Source organism: Phodopus roborovskii, unplaced genomic scaffold, assembly GCF_943737965.1.
Source record: "Phodopus roborovskii unplaced genomic scaffold, PHOROB, whole genome shotgun sequence".
Lineage (NCBI taxonomy): Eukaryota > Metazoa > Chordata > Mammalia > Rodentia > Cricetidae > Phodopus > Phodopus roborovskii.
Window position 1 is genome coordinate 3,452,720 of NW_026126412.1, and position 23,512 is coordinate 3,476,231.

Below are 23,512 nucleotides of genomic sequence, written 5' to 3' on the forward strand. Positions count from 1 at the left end.
GGTTACATCTTGCAACACATGATTCAATCAAGTTTTGCAAAGGCTACCATTTACATAAGTGCACTCAGAAGATTGGTGGTGTTCAGGCACTTCATGGTTACTATCCTTACTTCTTTGACATCTTATATTAAGCATGCCAGAGACCAAGCCACTTCTACTTTTCTCACATGCCTACTTGGCTGTTCTACACTTCTTTCGATTCCTCACTGGACGCTCATCGTCATAATCATTCTAAAACCACTGAATTTAGTCAATACATTGAGGTCCTCTTCCATACCCTTCTAACACAGTACTCTGTGACTCTGTGACACTCCTTAGTGTCACATACATCCCACTAATTATTATGTTTACTATGTACCTTTCTTGTCCCATCCCTTATACAATTAAATTAAGAGGACAAAGAATTTCCTCTTCCTTGGTCGTGTGTTCTGGCACATAGTAGGCATTCAATAAATGTTTGTTTACTATTTCCAGGTATGGTTTTTATTGTGAACAAAATCCTATTTATTTCTCTTTTATAATAGTTGAGTTTTTACACTTTTATTTCAGGATAGGAAAAAGAGCATTATAAAATTGTCAGTAGGAAAGAAAAGTGACTCTAGAGTGTCAATTTCCTTACCACAATGAAACCTGCCTGCTTCATAACTTAGACAGAAAAGAGAAGCCCTATTATTATTACTCAGTTCTGGACTGAAACCCAGTGGAGATCTGCTAAAGAGTATTGATTAATATAATTCTATCAATATGAAGCTTAAAATATGTTCAAGCCAGTTGATGAGAAAGCCTATTATGGTCAAAGCTCCATTTCTGTTGGTAAGGAAAAATTGAAAGAAATCTCAACATACGTTGCTTTTTATCCTAATGACCTTGTGGAATTCCCTCAGCTATGACATTGTTATATGTCATGATTGAAATTCAAGATTGCAGAAGGGACAGATGGCAACCTTGATTATAATTTTTTAAAGATTAAAATATAGTCATTGCAAACTGTGGCAACTGAGGAAATTAAACCAAAATGCTTAATAAACGCAAGGTAGGCTCAAAATAAGAACTCCCTGCCCATGGGTATGAATTGCTTTCATGCTACTAAAAGCCTTCTGTGTTTTCAAAGACATGACAACAAAGGGGTGGTCACTAGGTCCTCCCCACCCCCACACTTTTCATGACACACTACATCTAGCAAACTATGCCTTTTGTTGGCAGTAAAATGGCCCTAGACAAAGCCCACCACTGATGGATCAGTAGTAATGCTCTGCTCTGGGAGCAAGAATATCTCTCAGTATCACTGAGTGACTTTAATACTCAAATAACTAGTCTCGACAAACTGAAGTCACAACTTGCCACATAACAGCAATTGAACAGAGCACTGTGCAAATTTTCCCACAGTTCTCCACCAGTGTGTCAGGTTGTGACCCTGGGGGTAAGGGCAAAGGTGGAAATTAGCCATTGAACTCACTCTATTAATCCATGGTGTAGGGTTGAAGATTCCCAGAAAAGATGCCTACTGGAGTCAATCCTGGTGTCTCTTTTATTATTGTAAAATAGATTTATTATAGAAAGAATGAAGTGATGGAATATGTGCTTTGAAGTCTGTTGCCAATTTAGCTTTATGATAAGGGGTAAAAAAAAATCACTAGTTGTAATTCACTTGGGAGATTCTTTTTCTTATTAAATCTGTAAGGAAAAGAAATGGCTTTTAGCATTTAGGTAGATTATGGAAAACTATCCAAGCATACTGGTTTAAAGTGTCTGTTTTATGAGTTATGCAATTCATTTGTAGGTTTTTATGTTACAGAGACACTATCAAGGAGATATGTGACTCGATTTAAATGAGATATTCCCGATTACAAATTGTTATAAAGTTCACTTTTTGTGATGGTTCTTCTCTTTAAAAAAAAAAAAAAACTGACGACAAAGGTGTCCAATCATTGCAGATCACAAGGGTCCACTCCACTGGGAAAGCTCTGCTTCCTATTCCTTTCCCATCTCAGGATTATAAAATTATGTGCTTACTTCTCACTGCCTCCTCTGCACTCTTCACATACCTTTATTACAGTCCTTGCAATCCTGCGTAATAATTATGTATTTACATGTCTATCATGTCTACTAAATTGTGCATGCCTTGAGAGCTCGACTATGTCTTAATCATACTTATAATTCTGGGGTGAGCAGAGCAGGCACTCAATAAGTAATGAATGCTTCAGAAGGCATTCCCATTTCTCTTTAGAAAATTGTCAACATTGGAAATTGCCATGTTCTCAAGGAAGCCTGGATTCTCTTCTAGCTGTCATCGCAGTTAAAGCAATCAACACCATGTCTACCACACAGCACTACTACAATTTCTGTCATCCATCAATTTCAAATCCCACAGTTTGTTACATTTCTAAGGGAAGAGATAGGTATTTTTGTCATCAAAATAGTAGAAGTGAAGAAAGAGACTATCGGTGCCCCACAGGTCTGCCTTGGGCTTAGGACAAACATTAAAATAAAATATAATAGAGTATATAATCCATACATTAAGATCTTTGTTTAGTAAAAAAATTACAAGATGTAAAAATACACTTCAACATTGACTACTGCCTTCATTTCTCACACTTCTCGCCATGTGGTATTGAGGAAAAACATTCATTTTGCAGAATATTATGTGCCTACTGGGCATCAGTACTCTGTCCTAGAGGCCAGCCACTCTGATGCTCTTAGCAAGTAGAGAAATGTACTACAGAATCAAAACAGAATGATAAAAAGATGAAAGGAGTGAATAAGAAATATGTGAGTAATGACTTGGTTTAACTCTAGTGTTTCTCTGTTTCTACTTGCATAAGTGACAAGTAATAAAGCCTGAAAAGCTAAGGAACAAAAAAGTCATTATTTTCAATCAACAAAGCATCAAGGCAAAGTAGCATGCTACTTACAGCTACTTCTTTAAAAATAAAGCTCTAATGTGTGCTTTAATTCTGAATTGATAGAATTTGATACGGTACTTTGCTATTGCCGCTGATGGTGGTTTGTAATTGCCTTGGTCACTGTGTCAGAAGGGTCCTTTATAAGTTAGTGAAAACTAATAGTGTTCAAAGACAGCATTGCATCAATTTCTTTTTAGGAAAAGATGAATAAAATTCAGTAAACTTTCTTTTATCTATTTTTATTACTTCTTTCATTTTTTGAAGTTATAATGTAATTGCAACATTTTTCCCTTTCCTCTCTCCAAACCCTCCCATATACCCATCAGCTTTCTTGCAAATTCATGGCCTCTTTTTCATTAATTATTATTACATACATATATATATTTACATAGGAATATATATATATATATATGTACATATATATATTCCTAAAAACAGCCTATCAGTCTGTACAGTTTTCCTCAGACGAATGTCTTCAGGGATGACAGCCAGTTGGTGTGCTCTTCCTTAGGGAAGACTAGTCCCCCCACACACACACTCTCAGGGTTCCTCGGTTGCCTATAGTTATTTAAACAAATGTTCTTCTCTTGTCTTTGTCAAATTCTAGAGACTAGAAATAAAGCTCATTGATGACTGTTTTTTCTACCCACAATCCCAGATAAAATGTGACTACGCTAAGTTCATTTAACTGCTTTCCAACTGCTGGTAATGTAAGACGTGTTGGAGTATTCAGTACTGGCACTGCTAAAACATGATGCTTCTACTTTCACAGGATTCACAGATCCAGTCGTCTTTTACCACCTGCATTTGGGGACTGCCTGCGGTTGGTTTCCCTAGCATTCCCACTGCCCTCTCCCCCTTACTCTTCAGATAGCCATCAGGTCAGATCACTCCTCAGCTCGAATTCCTCCAAAGCATCATGTCCTGCAAGAGTGAGAGCCACAATTTTCAGAGGCCCACTACTTTCCTTATCCCCCACCCCCAATCATCTAGTACACACGTTCCCAATCTATTTCCTCAGTCATTCTGGCCTCCTGGATATTGCTAGCAAACCAGACACAGCCACTTCTCTGGCCTTTTCAGGGTCTGTTCCTCCAGGCAAACTACAGCTCTCTCTGTTACCTCTCATTACTTTGTCTCTATGTCGTTTGTTTCCAGCAAGACATGTTCTTCAGTCTTTGAAGATTCTGTGCATAGACGCACTCCACATCACATTTCACATCATTAAATTCCACCATTGTATTTATCACTTGAAACACACTGGAATACAGTCATCATCTTCCATCCAAAATCTATGAGCACAGGGGTTATTTTAATTGTTTTATACATTGCTATTTCTCTAGCATATATCATACTGGTTGTGAAAAAGCAATGAAGACTTCAAAATTATAAAACTTTTGCCTTATATCTGTACCCTGATGATGATTATTATAATGATGGCATTATTATTGAAGAAAATCTTGCCTAGCGGTTTGCATGTAAATATTTTCCAAAAGCTATGTGTCTACCTATGCATGCTAGTTTCAGAACTCTATGAAAGAAATTAAGTTATTAAAGTCCCAAGTGAAACCAATTACACTGTCTTTTAATGAACAAGATATTTTCAACACTGTCTTTTGTGGTGTGCAGGAGTTGGAAATTAGAGAAGTAAAGGTAAGAACCAGAACCCATAAAACTGGGCAGGGGCAAAGCATATAGCTCAATTTGTTACCAGTCATTAGAGTTAACCAGCTCTCTAGTTTTTTCCGAGAAGACTCCTCAAGACCCAAAATTGAGGAAACTACCATAATGTTACATTGTGCAATTAGGTTAGGTTACATGAGACTACGGACTTAACACCAGCATACTAAATCTTTATCAATATAAAATTCATAAAGTAAAGGTGAGTTGAAGCTTGTACTGCTCATTTAGGTATCATCCTATGACAAATAAATATACTCCTGTGTGGGAATATACAGCTTCGCTGTCACTGATAGCTAATAAATTCCTTCCCATTAAAATCTAATTGAAACTCTGAGATGATATTTAAGGTTTCACACCAGTGTAAACTACTGTGGCTACAATTCACAATGCATTTAAAACAATTGTTCTTTATCATTAAAGTTAATGATATGCACATTAACCTCTTATGTAGTCTAAATCAATACTGTAGTTTAAAAGATATGACCTCTGAACAGCTTTGTCTAAATATTGATTCCATTGTCATTTGTAAAAGATATCAAACAAATTACACATTGCACCAACACCACTTGCACTGTTCTCACAGAACCAGAAGCTCTGTGAATTCTTATAAAATGAGACATGATATGACAAAGAAATCAAGACATCCCAAAATGTAACTATGGAATGGATGATTGGAGCATGGCAGAGCAGAGTCACTGTGTACAGGTCCTTTATTTCCAACATTAGAACAACATTAAAAACTGAAAGTGCTCCTCCTTAGCATGCAGACTGCCTGTTGATCTTAAGATCCAAACAGCAGACTTATTCATCCTTGTATCCTCATTCACTTTACCTTATCATGAATCCCATTGATATCTCAGGGGAAAGTAACTCAGCCATAGTGAGATCGAAGGGTTGTTAGTCAGCAATATATCCATTCTCCTATATTCAGCTTATGTAGAAGTACTTATGGTGAGTTATTAGTGAATCACATAGGTTGGAAAGCATATTTGTAAGATTAAAGTGATTGAGTAGTTCCAACAGTCATAACAGAACCAAAGAATGGAGTGGGCACACCAAACTCTCCATAATAGCTGTAGTATTATTTTTGTTGAAAATTACAGCATATCAAAAGTCAAGCTATATACTTTGGTCTCAGATTCCAAATCACTATAAATCATAGCAGTGGTTAATATCCAGTTACATCTATTTTGATGAGATTTGTTTTTAATTTGTACCTTTTTTTTCACTTGTTGTTTGTTATAAAACTTTTGGGGGAGGATTGTGATCACAAAGGATATGATTATTATCCCATCAGTGCAGGTGCTGTGTATGCTTAAAACATTCTCTGCAAATCTCCCGTAGGCAAGAGTGATCCATTTTGTGTAGTAGAACTGAACAATGATAGACTGCTAACACACACTGTCTACAAAAACCTCAATCCTGAGTGGAACAAAGTGTTCACATTGTAAGTACAACAATCACTTTGTGCTTATTTTAGAACTGGTGTGAAAATACAGCCCCCCCCCCCCCGAGACTGTGTGTGTATGTGTGTGGGGTGAGCATGCATGTGTGTGTGCAGGTGCATTCTCTGGTTCACAGCACAACACATCTGCTTTGCCTTTGCTAACTAAGGATTTCCAAAACCCCTGTCTTCTCAAGAATGAAACTTGGGGAAACAGGTATGTCCTTTTTCTTTTTCTTTGATTTCACTAGACTTTTTTGTTTTCCCACTGTGCTTTTCTTGCGGCCTGACTAAGAGTTTGCTCCCATCACTGAATCTGCACACTGCTTCTTCATTTTGTACTTTCTATTGAAATCTTCCCGATTGCATGGCCACCAAGAAGGACAAAGCTCTATTTGTCCAATCACTGAAATCAGCAAACAATCCAGTCGAGTCTGGCAGACACCTATTTTGGACTTGTTTCATTTTAGCACAATAAATACATTAAGCATTGTCCGGATCTCAAAAACAACCTTTGAGTTAATTTTCCTTTTGTTCTAAAAAGTATGTAAATCTTTTCCACTGTGCACAGTAAAAACTGGGCATGCTGTATGCACTATAGTGGCCTACAAGTCTCCTTTAAAAAAAAAAAAATGGGCTATACAGAACGGACTCCACAAAGAAAACTCTCAGAACAGAAGTACTTCACAGTTTTCTAACATGGTTTTATTTCTTGTACATAAAAAACTGCTAAATTCCTCATTAATTCCTTCTAATGTCTCTGCTTAAGAGCCAGTAACTAATCAGCTTTAATTATATGACCAATTTATTTTTAAGGAATTCCACATTTTTATAAGAGATGAAAGCCTAGTCAGGAGGCTTGCATTCCTAAGAGGGCCATGGAGAGTGTTTTCTCTAGAATGCATAATTGAGTGAATAGGTTTGATTATTATCAAAGCGATTAATTGATTGTACCCCGGTGAAGCCTCTTTTCACGTGCAGTTATGGTGTTTCGGTAATGAATACATTCTTTTTTTGTTTTCTTTTAATTCATATTTTTTGGTAATCAATTTGATCAAAAAATAAATGCTGTCAACAACTGAGACTTTTCTTGAAACAAAAAAATATGAAGAACTCACACAGTCTTATTATCATGTGTTGTCTATAGAACTTATTGGAATTTAACTTTTTTTCTAAATCCAAGGATAATACTATGCTCACAAATGCTACATTTTCTCTATTCTGTTTTCTTTTTGCTTCAAACCTAACAGAAACTTAGCAAATGCATTAGTAAGAACTTCAGAAAATAGATATGCCATAGTATTGTAAAGCTAGTAAGAGTTCAAAAATCTATTGTGAGTCCTACTGATAGCAAACCTGTGGCATTTTATGTAGGAGTTATGTGATTGCAGGCTTTATTATAATGAGAAGAGACAGAAAGCCTAAAGATTACCGAAGTACTTAGTGATTATTTTCCAGTAATTTATTCTTTGCATATCCAGATCAAAAATGATATGTCATTAAAAATATAACTGAAAGTTGCATTAGTCTTCAAAGTTCCATATGATATGACCCTTGATATTGTCATCTTAGATGCATCATGAGAAATTATCCGCTTCCACCCTACCCTGTACATATATATGTATGCATGCAAATAATACACCTAAAAATAAAGACACAGAAAAACAGCTAGTGCGATCTGAGATTTCAAAACGGATCTAGCTTTCCTATATACTGATGGGGTCTTTTTTTTTTTTTTATTGGGTGTGTTTATTACGCAGCAACATTAAAGACATCCATTCAGTCCTGGAAGTGACAGTTTATGATGAAGACCGTGACCGGAGTGCCGACTTTCTGGGCAGAGTTGCTATACCATTGCTGTCTGTAAGTTTTATTCACCTGGCACAATGTTCTGTGTTGCTTTTGCTCAAGGAAAAAAAAAAAAAAAAAAAAAAAAACAACTCAGCTCTATTCTGTCATTTCTCAACCAAGGTCTGTAATAAGAACACTAAAAATTTTAACATACTCAATGCACGGCCATGTTGAATCCCATGATAGTTAATTTTTCTTGACAGACTTGATCCTGGTAATGAACAGGTACTTGTCAGAATTGCCACAGTTGTTTTGGGTTCTCTGTCAGTTTCAGCAGCTGGGGGTCAAAGGTCACTGGGGGAGTGTATTCAGTGGAGACCGTGAGACAGACGGCTGTCATGTCCTTTTCCCGCAGATTCAAAATGGTGAACAGAAAGCCTACGTCCTGAAAAACAAGCAGCTGACAGGGCCAACAAAGGGGGTCATCTATCTTGAAATAGATGTGATTTTTAATGCTGTAAGTCTTAACTTTGGCTTTTTTGTACTGCTAAAGAGTTCAGTTTCATGAAAGCTTTTGTTCCTGATTTGTAGAGAGTTTCTGTCATTTCACATTTTCTCTAAACCTTGATGTATCCTGGAGAATATGCTTCTGGTGCACCCACCCTTTCTGCTACAGTGGGGTTGCTGCTGCTGCTGCTGCCGCTGCCGTGTGCTCGGCTGCTGCCTGCCTGCCTGCCTGCCGCCTGCCTGAGAGAGGGACGCGCATGCATATGCAACTGTATACATTTATATTTTATGAGCACAGCAGCCAGGACTTTGAAACTTTAGAAATTATTGCAAATTGAACTGCATGCAAAACTTGTAAACAGTTGTAATATATGAACCCATAACAGACACATGTGTTGATGTATATATAGGTGAAAGCCAGCTTACGAACATTAATACCCAAAGAACAGAAGTACATTGAAGAGGAAAACAGGCTCTCCAAACAGGTAAAAAAAAAAAGAAAGAAAGAAAGAAAGATTAATCCCTCTGGGAAGAATTGATTGATTCTCTAAAACATCAGCATAAATTCAAATAAACCTTAGAGGTCTGGAGGGGGGAAGTCCTTGTAAATTTAGTTACCTACATATTGAAAGTGGCTGTTTTTTTCTCCTTTCTTTTCCTCTCTTCCTTTCTTAAAAAGATCAAACAAAGGCAAAGCCAAAATCATAAATGAAATGGGGGTGGTAAGCAAGGAGAAGGGATGCTGTAAGTCCAGCATCCGATGGACATGTGGCTATGCACCAGCCAGAGAATGCTCATTTGGAACATAAACTACAATTTGATTGTCATGGCGTGTGTGAGTGAGACCGCCAAATCCTGAGGTTCAAATATGTGCACAGACCACCCACAGGTATGATGCAGGTGTGCTGAGCGAATGAAGCCCTTCTCTCTAATCCAATGAGGGGGGATCTTTTAATTAGATTTTAACAACATTCAGAAGTGAAGTTTCATTTACATTTTCTACTAAAACAAACAAAACAAAACAAAACAAAAAACCAGGAATTCTGTTCTTCCTTTTATGAAGCTGCATAAATTAAGCTTGGCATTTATCAATAATAACTTAAAATTTACTTTAATATCAAGTTAAAAAGTGTTGCCTACCCTTTTTAAATGTTTGATACAGTTTACAAAGCTAAATACGATGTGTTTATTGTGGCTATAAAGTTACTGAGCTTACTTTTACTATAAAATATTTGGTAATTTTCTGTGCCATGAGAAACCTTAAAATATTTTTATTTTTAATCTAATAACTTTACCACAAAATTAGACTTTTGGCATTTAAACAATGAACTACTTATCTAACTAGAAAAACATTATATTTTTCTATAGTTATAGATAAGAATAATAAATATTGCTCTTATTAAAAATGTGCTACGAAGCAAGAAGGGAAACATACAGGGAGACTTTCTGGCTAAACAAAATTTCAGTTTTAAAATGTGTTATAACTACCTTGCACATACATGCATATTTTCTACATGTGTACTTTTCTCATTGAACTCAATTTTATGTTTCTGTTTCTTTAAAAGACTGGATTGATACTGAAATATATTTATTTAGTAATATATTAACTTGCAGACATTTCTGTATGTAACTTTTTAAACCATTATCCAGTTCATGGATGTTCTTTTTACTGTTAATAGCATTCTATAGTTGCTTGTTTAAAACTTAAATTACACCAGTTATCATGTATACTTTTTCCTAATAAGAGATGTTACACCATACTTGACTACCATCAAAGTTTCCTAACTCTAAAACCATAGGAAAGTAATGAGAAAATATAGGATGGATTTAATGTGTAGTAAGGGATGATTAGAAGACAGGAGCAGTCCTACTAAGTGGGCCAAGTCCTGGAAATAACAGTACTTCAAAAAAAGACATGTTAGGCAAGCTTTTCTCTAGGACTCTAAATCAAAACTTTCCAAGGTATCCAATTCACTTTGAAGCATCTTGAAATTAAAACATTTAAATCATCTTAAAAGGAAGGGAGTTCAGAATTAATAGGGTCCCACATATTGTAAGTATCAGATGTTTTTCTTATGGACAAACATAGAGCTTACATAAAAACATTATTTTTAAACGTATGTTTTTTTTCATCCCATCTAGTTCTTTGCACTCTTTTCATTAATGCTTCCTCTGTTTACCTAGTGGGCCAGATCACTTGGTATGTCTCTGTGACCTCTTTGCCTTTCTGGCTCCATGCTAACTCACCACAGGCTTGAAGAAGCAGGCAGTATATATTTGGTTGTTTCCAGTCTTATGAACTCTAACACAATTTTCATTTTCCTTATAGCTGCTTCTGAGAAACTTCATCAGAACAAAGCATTGTGTCATGGTGCTGGTAAATGCTGCGTACTACGTTAACAGTTGCTTTGATTGGGATTCACCCCCAAGGAGTCTTGCTGCTTTTGTGGTATGATCTCACTGTATTACTCGTCCATTGTTATTCATCACATTCAGCAATCTTAGCTCCAAGTCTCTGTGGCTATAGTAACAGTTATGTTGATAGAGCCATTTTAAAATCCTATTTTGAGACTTGACTGGACAGATTTGCTGTGGGCAGGAACCTGATGGATTGTTCAGGGCCTGAATCCAAGAATATATTCCTCAGATTTCCGGAATGCAAGACATCTCAGCCAAAGTATAATTTTCTCTGACACATAAAAAGTAAAATTTTGCATATTGTACAATTCCAGATCCCAATAGGAGAGCCAAAAAAGTTCTCTGTGTAAAAAAAAAAAAAAAAAAAAAAAAAAAAAAGACAATGGTAACGGCCTTGACCACCAGCACTTCGATTTTATTCATCTGTAAGTATTTTGTCAGGATAGGAACATCACCAACAGTACAGTGCTGGTTGGTAAGGCTTTAATATGTAAGTCAAGCAGAAAGGGATGTGACCTATTTAAGAGATGCTTCTGTGGTTTCCAGTTTTTAAAAAGTCACAAATGAGAATGTAATCGACGCACATATTCCCTTTACAAGGTTCATCCTGTACCCTTTTACACTGATTATTTAAGAACTGATATTGAGTGGCAGAAAAATCTAAAAGGCACTTCCTCTTGACCTATCCAGGATCCTCTACACACATGCTATTTCTACTTGGATGGTGTTTTACTTGAAGTATTTGTGGAGTCCATCTTTATTTTATTTTATGTTTGTTAGGAAATAAGTAATTTATGTTTCCCTTAAGTTGCCGGTTTTGCAAAATATGGTATTATTGTGAGGGCTTAACAAAAGGCCTTAATTAGAGAAACAACCAACTTTTAGTATTACCATTCAAATGACTGTATGCTTTTAGTTCTCTGCCTCTATCCTCTACAGAGGCCTTGTATAGGACTTTCACTAAGGTCTGAGCACATGAACAAAGACTGCATATGTCCCTTTGTGTTGTAACTTACCAGAAAGTTAGCAGTCTGCTTCCCATAGACATGTTGCTGTCTCCTTAAAGAAAGTGACTGCCATCATCATTGTTTAAAAAAAAAAAAAGTTCTTCTCTCTCTATACTCTTCTATTACCTCTCACATAATAGGTATATTGGGGTATTCTGATTTTTCATTAGCATAGAGACATTACAATGGTAAACAAAATGATAGGGAATTTCTACATATACTTTAAATCATTACTTTCAGGTTCTATGGGACCTTAAAATAACAATAAAACTACTAAAAATGACTACTGACATTTTTGATTAGCTTCCTTTAGAACCATCTCCACAGCTGTTTGTGAAATTTAAAAACATAAAAATGTATATAATTATATCATTTATTCGGGAACATTCACTATGGATCATTTGGCATTACAGCATGTTGTGTGAGTCTCCAAATTCCTTCCAGCTTCCTAAGGTCATTTGTAAAGTTAATTCAAGATGGCAGCCCTTCTCACAGACTTCTTTTGCTTCTTAAAAAAGAAGCAAGTGAAGTTCTGAGAAACAGCTACCTACGTGAAATCTCACTTACAGTCACGTCACGAGAAGGAAGCAAAGCACTGTGGGAAACGCTGGATCTACCTTAGCCAGGAACCAGTTTGTAACAGATTCAGTCTTAGGAAACAACATGCCTGGACTTGTCCAGAAAAGACACTGGGACAATAAAGGCAGGAAATAGGACTGAAAACAAGGATGGAACAGGAAAAAACATGACACAATGTGAAGAAACAATATTAACCATTTCTTTGAAAAAAAAAAAAAAGTTACTGCACTTTATTGACTGTGATGGAAGTAATGAATCTCAAACTTCCTTTGTTTAGACTCCAACTGGGAGTCCATAGGGATGAAAACTCTGCTGTCTTCATGCTGTTTGCCCATCACCTGAAGAGTACCTAGCAGTTAGTGAACTTCCAATATAAAATGGCCAACTTTTGAATGAGGCTGCCAATCTGAAATTTTTTCTTATGTGGAGAAACTCCAAATAAGTAAGAGTTTGGTATAATAAATCTGGTTATTGAATCATGATAAGAATATGTTAATACTATCAAAGCAATTTTCCCATAATTTCTTCATGAACCCAAAAGTCTGTTAAAATTTCTTATTAACAATTTATCATGGATTGTATCCTGATATAAAAAGATTCGCACAAACAAGAATTATCAGGTACTTCCTATATGCCAAGGAGCTATTGTTCATACATAAATACATAAAAATGCTCTTGCACTAAGAATTTAATATTTTCAACAACTTCATAATCTAGATTCTATCATTTTCCTAGCATATAGATGAAGAAACTCAGACTCATAACACACACAGTAGATAGTCTTTTCTATAGAAGCCTTTAAGATATATACCTTATAATTGTAATATAATTCAGAAAAAAACTTTGTGATAGATTTTAGCCCTCTTATATAAGAAGGAGTAAATGAGGTATTTAGAAATGAAATGGTTTGAAGTTGTCATTGCATAAGCAAAGCCTTATTAGGGCAATTTGTTGAAAAAAACCGATTTCCATTAGATGCACATAAGCAGTGCCCATTGTTACAGACATATTGTTCCCATCATGCCCTCTTGACAGATCATGGGTCTATTATTATAATATTGGTTCCATTTGGACCATTTTTTCCTAACTGCAGCTGCCTCATGGAGGACATGCATTTGTACCATTATGTGGTTTAGTTTTAGGCCCAGATCAGTATGCTTTTTAATGTTTAAATGAATATGAATTTTCTTTTTCTATTCCAGTTTGGTTTTCTCTTCTAATTCAATTCTCTGAAAAACAAATGCAAAATAGTGAGGTCAAACTGGAAGAAGACAATCGTATTTTGCATCTCAGTGTCAGTGAATGTGCAAATGCACAGCAGCCACAGCCCCCCCCCCCCCCCAGCACTACCTGTATTGCAGGCAATAGAGACAACACCAGTGGGGAATGGCAAAGTAAAGCTAACAGGCTTCTGGAAGGTCCTTGTTACTGACTGCTTTGAGTTTGGTTTTTAAGTTTTGTGACTTATTTTTGTAAGGTACCTCTGCTGTATGTGGTGGTAGAAGGCACTACTTGTCCCTAGGAATCAGCTATTGTAGACTTGGAAATATCTTAGATTGAACTAATTTTCATCAAGCTCTTGACCAGACATTTGTGTTCTGGTGGAAGTCAGTGGGCGCAAAAGAAAAGAAGAGGGAGTGAGCATGCTCTCCGTCTTTTCAGCACTGTCATTTCTCACTGTAATGAGCACAGAAATAATTGGAAAACTGGGCTATCCGCAAAAGGACACACTTCAGTGTGCGTCAGAGAATTATTTTACAGGACCAACTTTAATCTTTAAATGTGATTGTAGATAATTTGTGGTGCCATCTGTCCATTTGGAATTGTTTTAGCCTTTTCTGTCGTTATACAGTAAGTGCTGCTGTGTTTAACATTACCATTTGATATTTTACACATTTAATTTCTGTTCTGCTGTGTGGTCCTTGGGGAATGAAACCCTGGTGCTACATGAGAGAGACAAAGTATTGATCAGTTAACATTTCAGCTACATTTATGTATGTCGCAAAATTAATGAAAATGCCAGACAAAAAATGTCAGCATGCACAAAGAGGTAGAATTTAAATTTGATACTTGAATGAAAAGTCTTAAGATGTGCATTATCAAAAATGTCCTCTTGCCTTTCAAGTGCAATTCTGCACAGAATAACTAGCAAGAAACACATATTTTACTTAGAGGAACAATGAACATGAATTATGACAAGATAGCAGCTCCTCATAGCACCTTGTATAGCAAAATAGCATGTTTGAATGCATAACTGGTAGCCATAAAATATATTTGTTTCTGTTCATATTGGAAGAGCTATTGGCTTCCACCTTCTAACCTGACCAACCCAGGCAAGCTTTCTAGTAAGTTGCTGGCCCTAGTTTTGCCTCTCTGTCTCTGTATTTCTGTGTGTCTCTTCCTGTCTGTCTGTGTGTGTGTGTGTGTGTATGTCTGGCTCTCTATGTTTCTCTGTCTCTATCTCTCTTTATGTGTCTCTGTCTTTATCTGTCAGTCTCTGTGTGTGTGTGTGTGTCTGTGTGTTTGCAGCACACATGTGTGAGAACAGAATTCTGTCTATAGTAATTCATTGAAGACACTGGTTATTATTCATTCCTTTCTGGATATTTTCAGTTGCCTGCTTTCCTTTGCTTCTGGACAATTTGTGTTCCCTGTTCTTTACAAAAAAGTCCCCATTTTTTATAAAGGATCATACTGGGACTGCAGGTTTTTTGTTGTTGTTTTGTTTTGTTTTTTTGTATTTTGTTTTTGTTTTCAGAAAAGCTGGGCCATTGTGGAGGTAGAGAGAGCAAACAGGGGTGATAAATGCACAGAGTGACATGTAGGAGGTGTGTGTAGGTAAATGTTCAAAATTAAAAGTAAAAAATGAAGAAACCACAGGTAAAAAAGGAGGACCCGCCCTTGGGAGGCGATGGGAATAAAGGTCAGTGTCCTGAAGACAGAGGCAGCCAGCATGCTTTTCTGTGTGCTTCCTGTATAGAAAGTCTGCTGCTGTTAAACAACTTAAAGATTTCTCTAAACAAGTATTACAAGCTAAAAGGATATTGTAAGTGGCTTTCATGATTAAGGACTGAAAAGAAAAAATACGAATGTGAAAACAAAGGCATCTCTGCATCACTTGTGGTCCAAGTCTGAGCATACATAGTGGATGTAAGATATAGGGTAATTATGCTGGATTTAGTGAAAAGTACTTCACATTTACAGCAGAAATTTCCATTTGGAGGATTTAATAGACTCCAGTAATACCACGCCAATGAAATTGTGGCAATTTTCAAATTATTTTTATAGGAGCATTTTTGTTGCTACAATTATTTTCTTAGTGCTAGCAAATAATGGAAATGTTCCAGGCACAAATTTTGTTACTCTTTCCCACAGCAACAAAATTGAAGAAGACCTGAAAATCAAAAGAAATAAGTGCCAATGAAAGATGATGTGCTACTAACAGCGTTGTCTGTGTACTCATGAATCTCTCTTAAATTATATATTGAAATTCCCAAGCCCTTTCACCCACCAGCCATAACGCATGCTCTCCCCTCCAGTAAACTTACATAATTTTGGAAACAATACCTACAATTTCTATAAATTTTAAGTTACATTTGACTTCCCTTCACTACTGAAGGAAGAAAAACACTTGCCTAGAATTTCATTAATTTAGGAAATTATACACCTCTAAAGTTGCCTAAAATTCCTTTTACAGAGTCAGAGATGTTGACCTAAGAAATTTTGAACAAAGAGGCTGAAAGCACACTTCATATGAAAAGTTGATACTCAAAGTGCATATCCCCATTTCCCTCAGTTTCTCTCAATTCCTGGCAAGAATCCTTCTTCAAATATTGCCCTTGATTATATAAAAAGTTACAGTTGATTTTTTCTTTCACAAATGTTGTGTATGAATTCTGTCAATTTCAAGAACATCCTGGGAAAAGCCATTACTTAGGAGGTGTGGAGTTTCAGGACTGATCACCGTGTCCTCTGATCCGGTCTAGGGGAGGTGCTATAGGTCTGTGTGTGTGACCCACATGTACAGTCATTGTCCCTCTGCTCCGTAGTGTATATATTATATAGTAACCCAGCAGATGGTCAGATCCATGCCTTCCCCCTTTTGAACGATACTGGTACCCTCTTTTGTTTACTTTAATAGATGTCTTCAAAGGGACTTTCTGCTCTTTGAGGGAGCTGATCACATAAGCCTCAGATCTGTTCTACTCTGAAAAGTGTATTCCTCCGACATTTTGAGGCAGGCCACACTCAGGCTTTCTATGATTTCAGCTCTACTTCCTCTATCCTCTAATGTGACTAGTGTCATGCTACCATCCAGGAAAGCTTTGTTGTGGGGAGGAATAATAAAACCACTTCACCTTTGCCAAGGTGTGTGATGCTATCCTGTATTTAAGGAAGCATTAACTAGAAACATGGCCAGCATGAGTCCAAGAGTTCACCTTCTCATGAGCTTTCAAGTTAGGTGGTGGACTTCATACCCCAAAGCTCACTCTTTCAGTGTGATTATTTTTTTCCTGTTTGGGTATTGTCCCATTTCACCTTGTATTAATTATGATGATCCTTCAACATCACAACTGAACTATCAAAAATATTTTGAATAATGAATAAGAAATGTCTGTCTCCAGATTCTTACATCAGTGTTCTTCCCCTCTATGAATTTCTACCTACCTTCGAATGTAAATTTAAGTTCAGGGACATACTTGTTGAGGAAAGCAGTGACCCGTTTTTACTATAATCCACTATTATTCGAAGTATTTTCCAAAGAAAAATATTTAAAAGAATGTGTGTGTTTTATCAACTCTGGTTGACAAAACAACCTCTTCCAGATGGTGGTAAGTTATAAGAGAGGCAGTCATTAATTCATTTTAGTGGGTAAGCTGGCTCTCCCTGTGAGGTTGCTCTTACATCCAGCACACCACCTTCCCTGCTCTGGCTAGCTGTGAGGATACACCCAACAACAGTGAGAACCTGGCTTGCTAAGTGAGGAGGGAGCTCGAGATGCTGCTAATGAACTTGTTCCTGTTTTTGTTATCCCCACTCTCTCCATCATTTAACCACATTTGAACATACTAATGCGACCTAGGAAGTCTTTGACACAGAGGGAGTTGTGAGCGAAGGCTGCATGGCACCAACAGCTTTTGTTGTGATGATGAGGGGTCCAACACTCAGCAAGTGGTAACATTTAGAGCTCGGTAAGGGAGTAAAGGTGGTCACACCAGTCATCAGTGAGCATTTCTAAGAGAAATGTAGGGAAAGTCAGGGAAGAGTGAAAAGGAAGCATATCAAAATGTAAATAGCTATGCAGATGAAAATCAAAGTCAGCCCTTATTTCAAGGGAGAAAATAAAAACAAAATGGCCACATGTGGCTTTTATGAGGTCTTAGGGATTTTACTTTTCTCAGATCACCTTAAAGGTATTTTAATAAGAGAAATTAAATGTAAAGAAGAATTGTCGAAGAGTACTGACCTTCAGAAACAATTGTAAACATCTGAGATTGTTTTCTGGCCCCACCAGGAGGCACTGTCCCCTTAAGAATGCTCTAAATGGGGCTCAGCATACATTTAACTGTGGTTGGTGATAAAGCCTAGCTTGGCATTTCTATACTTTGAATACGATGCAAACCTGACTGAAGAAGCCATTTGCGACATTCATACAAATTTATTGACTACACTAGAGTTCATTTCACAGAAAAATTTGTTCAGTTTTGAAAAATGCGTTCTTGCCCCTGTACAAACTCACATGGGGTCTTCTGTGCACTCCAATCCCACTGTCCTTTCCTGAGCTCTGTCGACATGGGGAAGTGTGTGAACATCTTCTGTACTAAATAGCATGGCCTCTCTCGTGATGAGGGTACAGTGGGTTTTATCCACACATTGCATTGTATTAATTAGTGATAGCCAATCTTTATATTTCAATGTGTGTGCATTACATGTGTTTGCACTGTGCAGACAAGTACACACATGTGTGTGGGACATGGGATCAATACCGATGGTCTTTCTTCATTGCTCTCCACCTTGATTTTTGAGACAAGATCTCTCATTGGCTAGATTGGTGGGTCAGAGAGCTTGGGGAACTGCCTGTCTCCAGCCATCTCAGCAATGAAGTTGCAGAGGAACTCTGCACCCAGATCTCTATATGATCTCAGCGCCTCTAGCTTGTGCAACAAGTTTACTGACTGAGCCCTCTGTATTCTTCATTAAGTTCTCCATTGGAGATCTGGGGAGGAAAAATGAAGGAAAAGGAAAATCGTATAAAAACATATTTTTAAAAGAGTTTTCTCTCACCTATTCTGAATGGCAAATTAGTATGTTCACCATTAAAACAAAAAGTTCTTTTTTGCAATTTATAAACAGAATATGCATATTTGATATTTATCTCATGTTACTAAACACAAATCATACTATATTTTTCATTTTTCCATCATTTGTGTCTTGTATAGCTCCTGCAAAGGACTTAAGTGTTTGAAGCAGGAATATGTCATCCAGTTGTGCTATAAGATGCTGGAACTTAACAATTCCCCTTACTCAGTAGAAGAGAACATATGAATATAGGCTACCAAGGACAAATGTAATCCACCTAATTATTCACAAATTAGTGCAGTAAAATTTTATCATAGCATTATTTATTCTGAACTCATGCTAGGAAAGTGACAGCCAATTCTCAGGGAAAACTGTTCAATTCCAATGGCCATGTTTACATTTTCTTGGTAGACAGAAATATTGAAAATGTTGACTCAGTATGTGGCTTGCTTAAATCTTTTCAATAGAGTTTGGTTCTTCTAATACAAAAGTCTACTGTGTACCTCAGCCAGGAGGGTGATTATATTGAAGTATTTTTTTCTGCTAACTGGGTTTAGGCTTTTTCCTCAATCTTTCAAACACACATATGGTAAGCTGTAAGCCTTCTAGTGGTTTCATCCCTAAGCCCTAAATCTTAACTGATATGTATGTAGTTAAACGTAAAGATTTTCATATAGGCTCCTTAATTCCAAACAGAAAAGTCTGCTCTGTGAGACAGGTCCTTGGAGCTTGGAGCATGTTTCTCCATCATGGAAATGCCATAGATAATGGCACACCACTAAGCAAGCTCACTGATCCCTTCAAAGAACGGACACACCACATGGAGAAACTAGAGTAATCAGACTCATGACTTGGTGCAGAACTTGCCAGGAACAGATCCACTCTAACCCCATCCTTAGAATCAGATGCCTCGTCATGGCAAGGGCAAGGGGCTTTAAAAAGCAAAGAGTGCATGAGCAATGTAAGGAAGCCACAAAATGTTAGAGATGGAAGGGGTCTTGGAGATGATTTTACAGTGCAGAAGCTGAAAGTACAAAGAGGCAAATGACTCCCTAAATCAGCAATGCCAGTTCTCCCCAAGAAAAGATAATACACAGAAGTCCATGAGTCGGATTGTTGTCAGGTCAGGGAAAGCAGGTGGTGGACATCATCCCCTGGAAGTCCTAGGGTATAAAACTGGACTACTGACTCTTGGCTTTTCCTGTTAGGGAATGTGTTGGTGGGAGGGAGTTCCCTGCGTAGTATAGTAATGAGCACTTGGTGCGGGTTACATTTGGAGTGCGTTCGTTGGTGAACTTTCTAACTAACTGAGCCTTTATCATATCAGAGCTCTCCAAACTGCTGGTTAGAGGAATAAATACAGTAACAAAGAAGAACCCCAAGAGTTCACTTTGTCTTTCAAGTACACCACACACGAGAAGTATTATTTTGTCTCTAAATATTAGTAAGAAAATGAGTGCTGAAAATTTGTTTCCTGTGTTTAAGTATGAGTCATCACTGAGCTGATGAAGCAGCTCCGTGAACCTCTGTTGAGGAATACAGACATGATGGTGGTTAAATAAACCTAGTTTCCATTAGACTAAATAAATACTAGGAAAGAGAGCATATTTTTTAACCACTTGAAATAATCAATTGCTCTGGAGGCCTCACTCACTGATGTGTCTTTTCCCAGCATGTACAGGCCCTGGTACTGAATAAGCAACAAAAGTGGGTACTTCTTAAGTTTCCTTCAGATTATAAAGATCCAAATTGTTCAGCATAAGATTAAACTGTATGATGTAATATTATATGCCCTTATGAATTAATGGCAGAACCAAAATCATAGGGTGTTGCCCACATCTTGCTGTAGATTATGTGAAACAGTATTTGTTATAAACTTGGTGCACCAAGTTATTGGAGTTACTGGAGTGAATACAGCTAAATTAAATCGCCTCTATGAATCGCTTTGAAGTTCTTAAGTAGAGGGACCTGTGGATAACTTAGAATTCATTAAGTCATGGGCACAACACAGGTCTTGTTTCTGATGCCTATAGTATTACAAAATGTGTATTAGTATGGAAAGGTAATTTTAAAAGATATATGGGAAAGTTTTCTACACTGGACCTCAAAGTAGAGATGCTTCATAAGGAAAATCATGTCATCCCTGTTTGCCTTGCAGGCTTGGCTTTTCCTGCAAAAACAGTGTCAGTGGCATATTAAAGAATACCTGAGTTCTATTCCTAATTGCCAAGGATGCCCAGCCTAAATTTAAAGAATGAGTAAGTAAAATAGATTGTAAACTGAAGAATGTCATTTGTCAGAGGTGGCAACAAGGAATAGATCCAGCCTGCTCTGCATTGTAGTCGCCATTAACAGGGCTTCCCATTTGCAGGCACATGCGAATAAAGCTGTGCAGGGTGCCACTCAAATGTCACTAATAAGGAAACTGAAGTTAAAGCTGCATTGGTCACCTCAGGATAGAATCAGATGGGCCTGAGACTCCTGCAGCGCAGCAAGCAAGCATCGTAAGATGGGTGGGGGTGCCCCTCCTCTCTACTGAGAGGAGCTTGTGTAAGACTCACACTCGTTTGCACCAGGCAGTGACATGAGGGTGGGGACATCTCTCTCCTCCGACTTACTATCAGAAAGGGAGCACTTCAATATTTCCTCTTTTCTTTCTGTTTCTCTCTGTCGTCTTAGAGGGCAGAGATGTCACTGGAGTGCAGGTAGCTCAGGAGAAATTCATGTGAAAGGTTAAGGAGTTCAGGTGAGGATAGCATCTCTGCCTCTCTCTTAATCATTCTTTCTCTCCCTCCCCCTTCTTCCTTCCTCTCTCCCTCCCTCCCCCATTCCATTCTTCTCTCTTCCCTCTCTCTGACATGCTCTTTCATTTTCTTCCAGACTTTTATCATCTCCTCTGTTTACCAATGTGGGGGAGGGGGTCCCTGGAAAGGAAAAGAGAAAAACGTTCTTCCAGGGAAGCAAAATGTCCATGCCTGTGCGTTACCACAGAATGCTCGCTCTCTTCTTGTTGAGTCTGTTTCCTCAGCTTTGCACACTGCCTCCTTAAGTTTGGATCGGTCCATGTACCCAGGCCAAACACATGTCATGCCTTGGACTAAAAGTAGTAAAATAGGCAAAGGGTGATTCCTGGCGCCTGTTGTCTGCTAATACATTTTCAAATCTGTCAAGAAACAGTCTCTGTTTATAATTAAATTTGCTAAGAGGTATTATTGCAATGTTTTTTATGTTATAAACTCCCTTAATCACAAGAAAAACCCCACAGAAAATGTGTATATATTTGAGTAGATCTGATGACTCTGTGATTCAGACCGTCTGTTTTGGGTGCTGTTTCATTCACGGCTGCTCAGGTGTTCCCTTTAACATGATTGAAGAATTTTAAAGTAGGCATTTTTAATATTTTCTGCCTTCTTAATTATTACTTGTTTAGTGCAGCACTGTTAGCACAGGGATTATGAGTTAATAAAAATGTCACAGGATTAGTGTATAAAACACGGTATAATTTTCCCCAGGTAATGATTAATGGCATAAGGCTATATTAACAATACTCTTAGTGTATTGCCCCTAAATGTATTTGATTCTTGTGTTTAGAAAGTAATTTATGCTGAAACTCAGTAAGGAAATATGAAGGATTTAGTTAAACGATTTAACCCAACCAGGGATAGTTTCTGATGGTTTATATTATGTTGATAGGCAAAATATTCTACCTAAAAATGGACATGAAAGTTGTAAACACTGTGTCCATATTTGCCAGGGCGATCTTATTGAGATTCATATCTCACCACACTGATCACTAACACAACTGAAAAATAAAATTAATAAGCCATTAAGTCTTTATTACATAATAGTTTTTGTTCACGTAGATAAATGAGTCTCTATTTCTTTCTTTTTAAATGATGTCTCTCTGGCTTTGTTCCGTGGCTACAGCAGGCTGTTAGTATGTATCTCTATACCATCAGAATGAATGAGAGATATCTGTATAAATTATTGATTCACTTGAGCCTACCTCAGTAATTCAGAGCTGAAAACTCTGGCAGCTTATCTGATAAAATGCTATAACTAGCAGACTGAAGTTACCTACCACAGCAACAATCGCCAGCCGGGAGGTCAAACGCCCTTTTACCTTTAGACCTGAACACCTGCAAATTGAGCTGTGTCCCATTCAGAATTTTAAGAACAGGTCCATTGTCACAGGAAGTAGAGTTTGTTTCTTGGAGAAAATTATGCCAGTTCTGGTTCTGAATGAAAGACAAGGCTTTTATTACTCAAGGGATATTAGGGCTGACTGCTTTTTTGAGAAAACAAATTTGCTGTAACTTTATCTGTAATTTAGTCCTGAGTGGGTGCAAATAGACAACACATTGTATGGAGCAGAAGGGAAGAACGGGGGTTTGTTAGAGCTATACAGGGCTCTGTAACCATTATATTTCCGAGGGAGTCTTATCAGGATATTTCAGTTACAGCTTTAGCACCAAACACCTGTTTTGAATTTTAGCTTCCAATAACATTGGGAAAGGGGGAGGGGTGACTAAAATTTTGGATTACAAAACACAAATCTTTTTTTTTTTTAATTACTGTATAGAATTTAGACTGGCCCTGTCCAAAAATTAAAGAAACAGGCGTTTCTCATCCAACTAAGCCCTGGACACAGACCTACTTGGAGTGTGCTGGCTGCTTCCCTTGTATAAGAAAATCAAGCTCACAGATTCATAGTCTCCTCAATTAAAGAGTAAACTACACATTACAGGAGTGTGGCTTAGCTTTGTTAGGGTTAAGGTCACCCAGTCCTTAAGTTATTAAGCTCAGTAGCTGCCATAAAGACACCTTAATTTTACACATTTACAGCTGACGATGGTCATCAGGAGAAACTAGGTAATCAA

At 37.3% G+C, this 23,512-nt stretch overlaps 1 protein-coding gene across 9 annotated transcripts in view; it reads left to right on the forward strand.

The window, feature by feature from the left end:
• Positions 1-23,512, forward strand: part of Mctp1 (multiple C2 and transmembrane domain containing 1) — a 528,156-nt gene that overhangs the window by 369,128 nt on the left and 135,516 nt on the right. For all 9 annotated transcript variants that reach the window (XM_051182781.1, XM_051182775.1, XM_051182776.1 and 6 more), the window contains 5 exons: positions 5,931-6,033; positions 7,791-7,893; positions 8,237-8,338; positions 8,739-8,813; positions 10,658-10,777. In XM_051182781.1, coding sequence (XP_051038738.1) covers positions 5,931-6,033; positions 7,791-7,893; positions 8,237-8,338; positions 8,739-8,813; positions 10,658-10,777 — 503 coding nt within the window. The remainder of the gene's footprint in view (positions 1-5,930; positions 6,034-7,790; positions 7,894-8,236; positions 8,339-8,738; positions 8,814-10,657; positions 10,778-23,512) is intronic.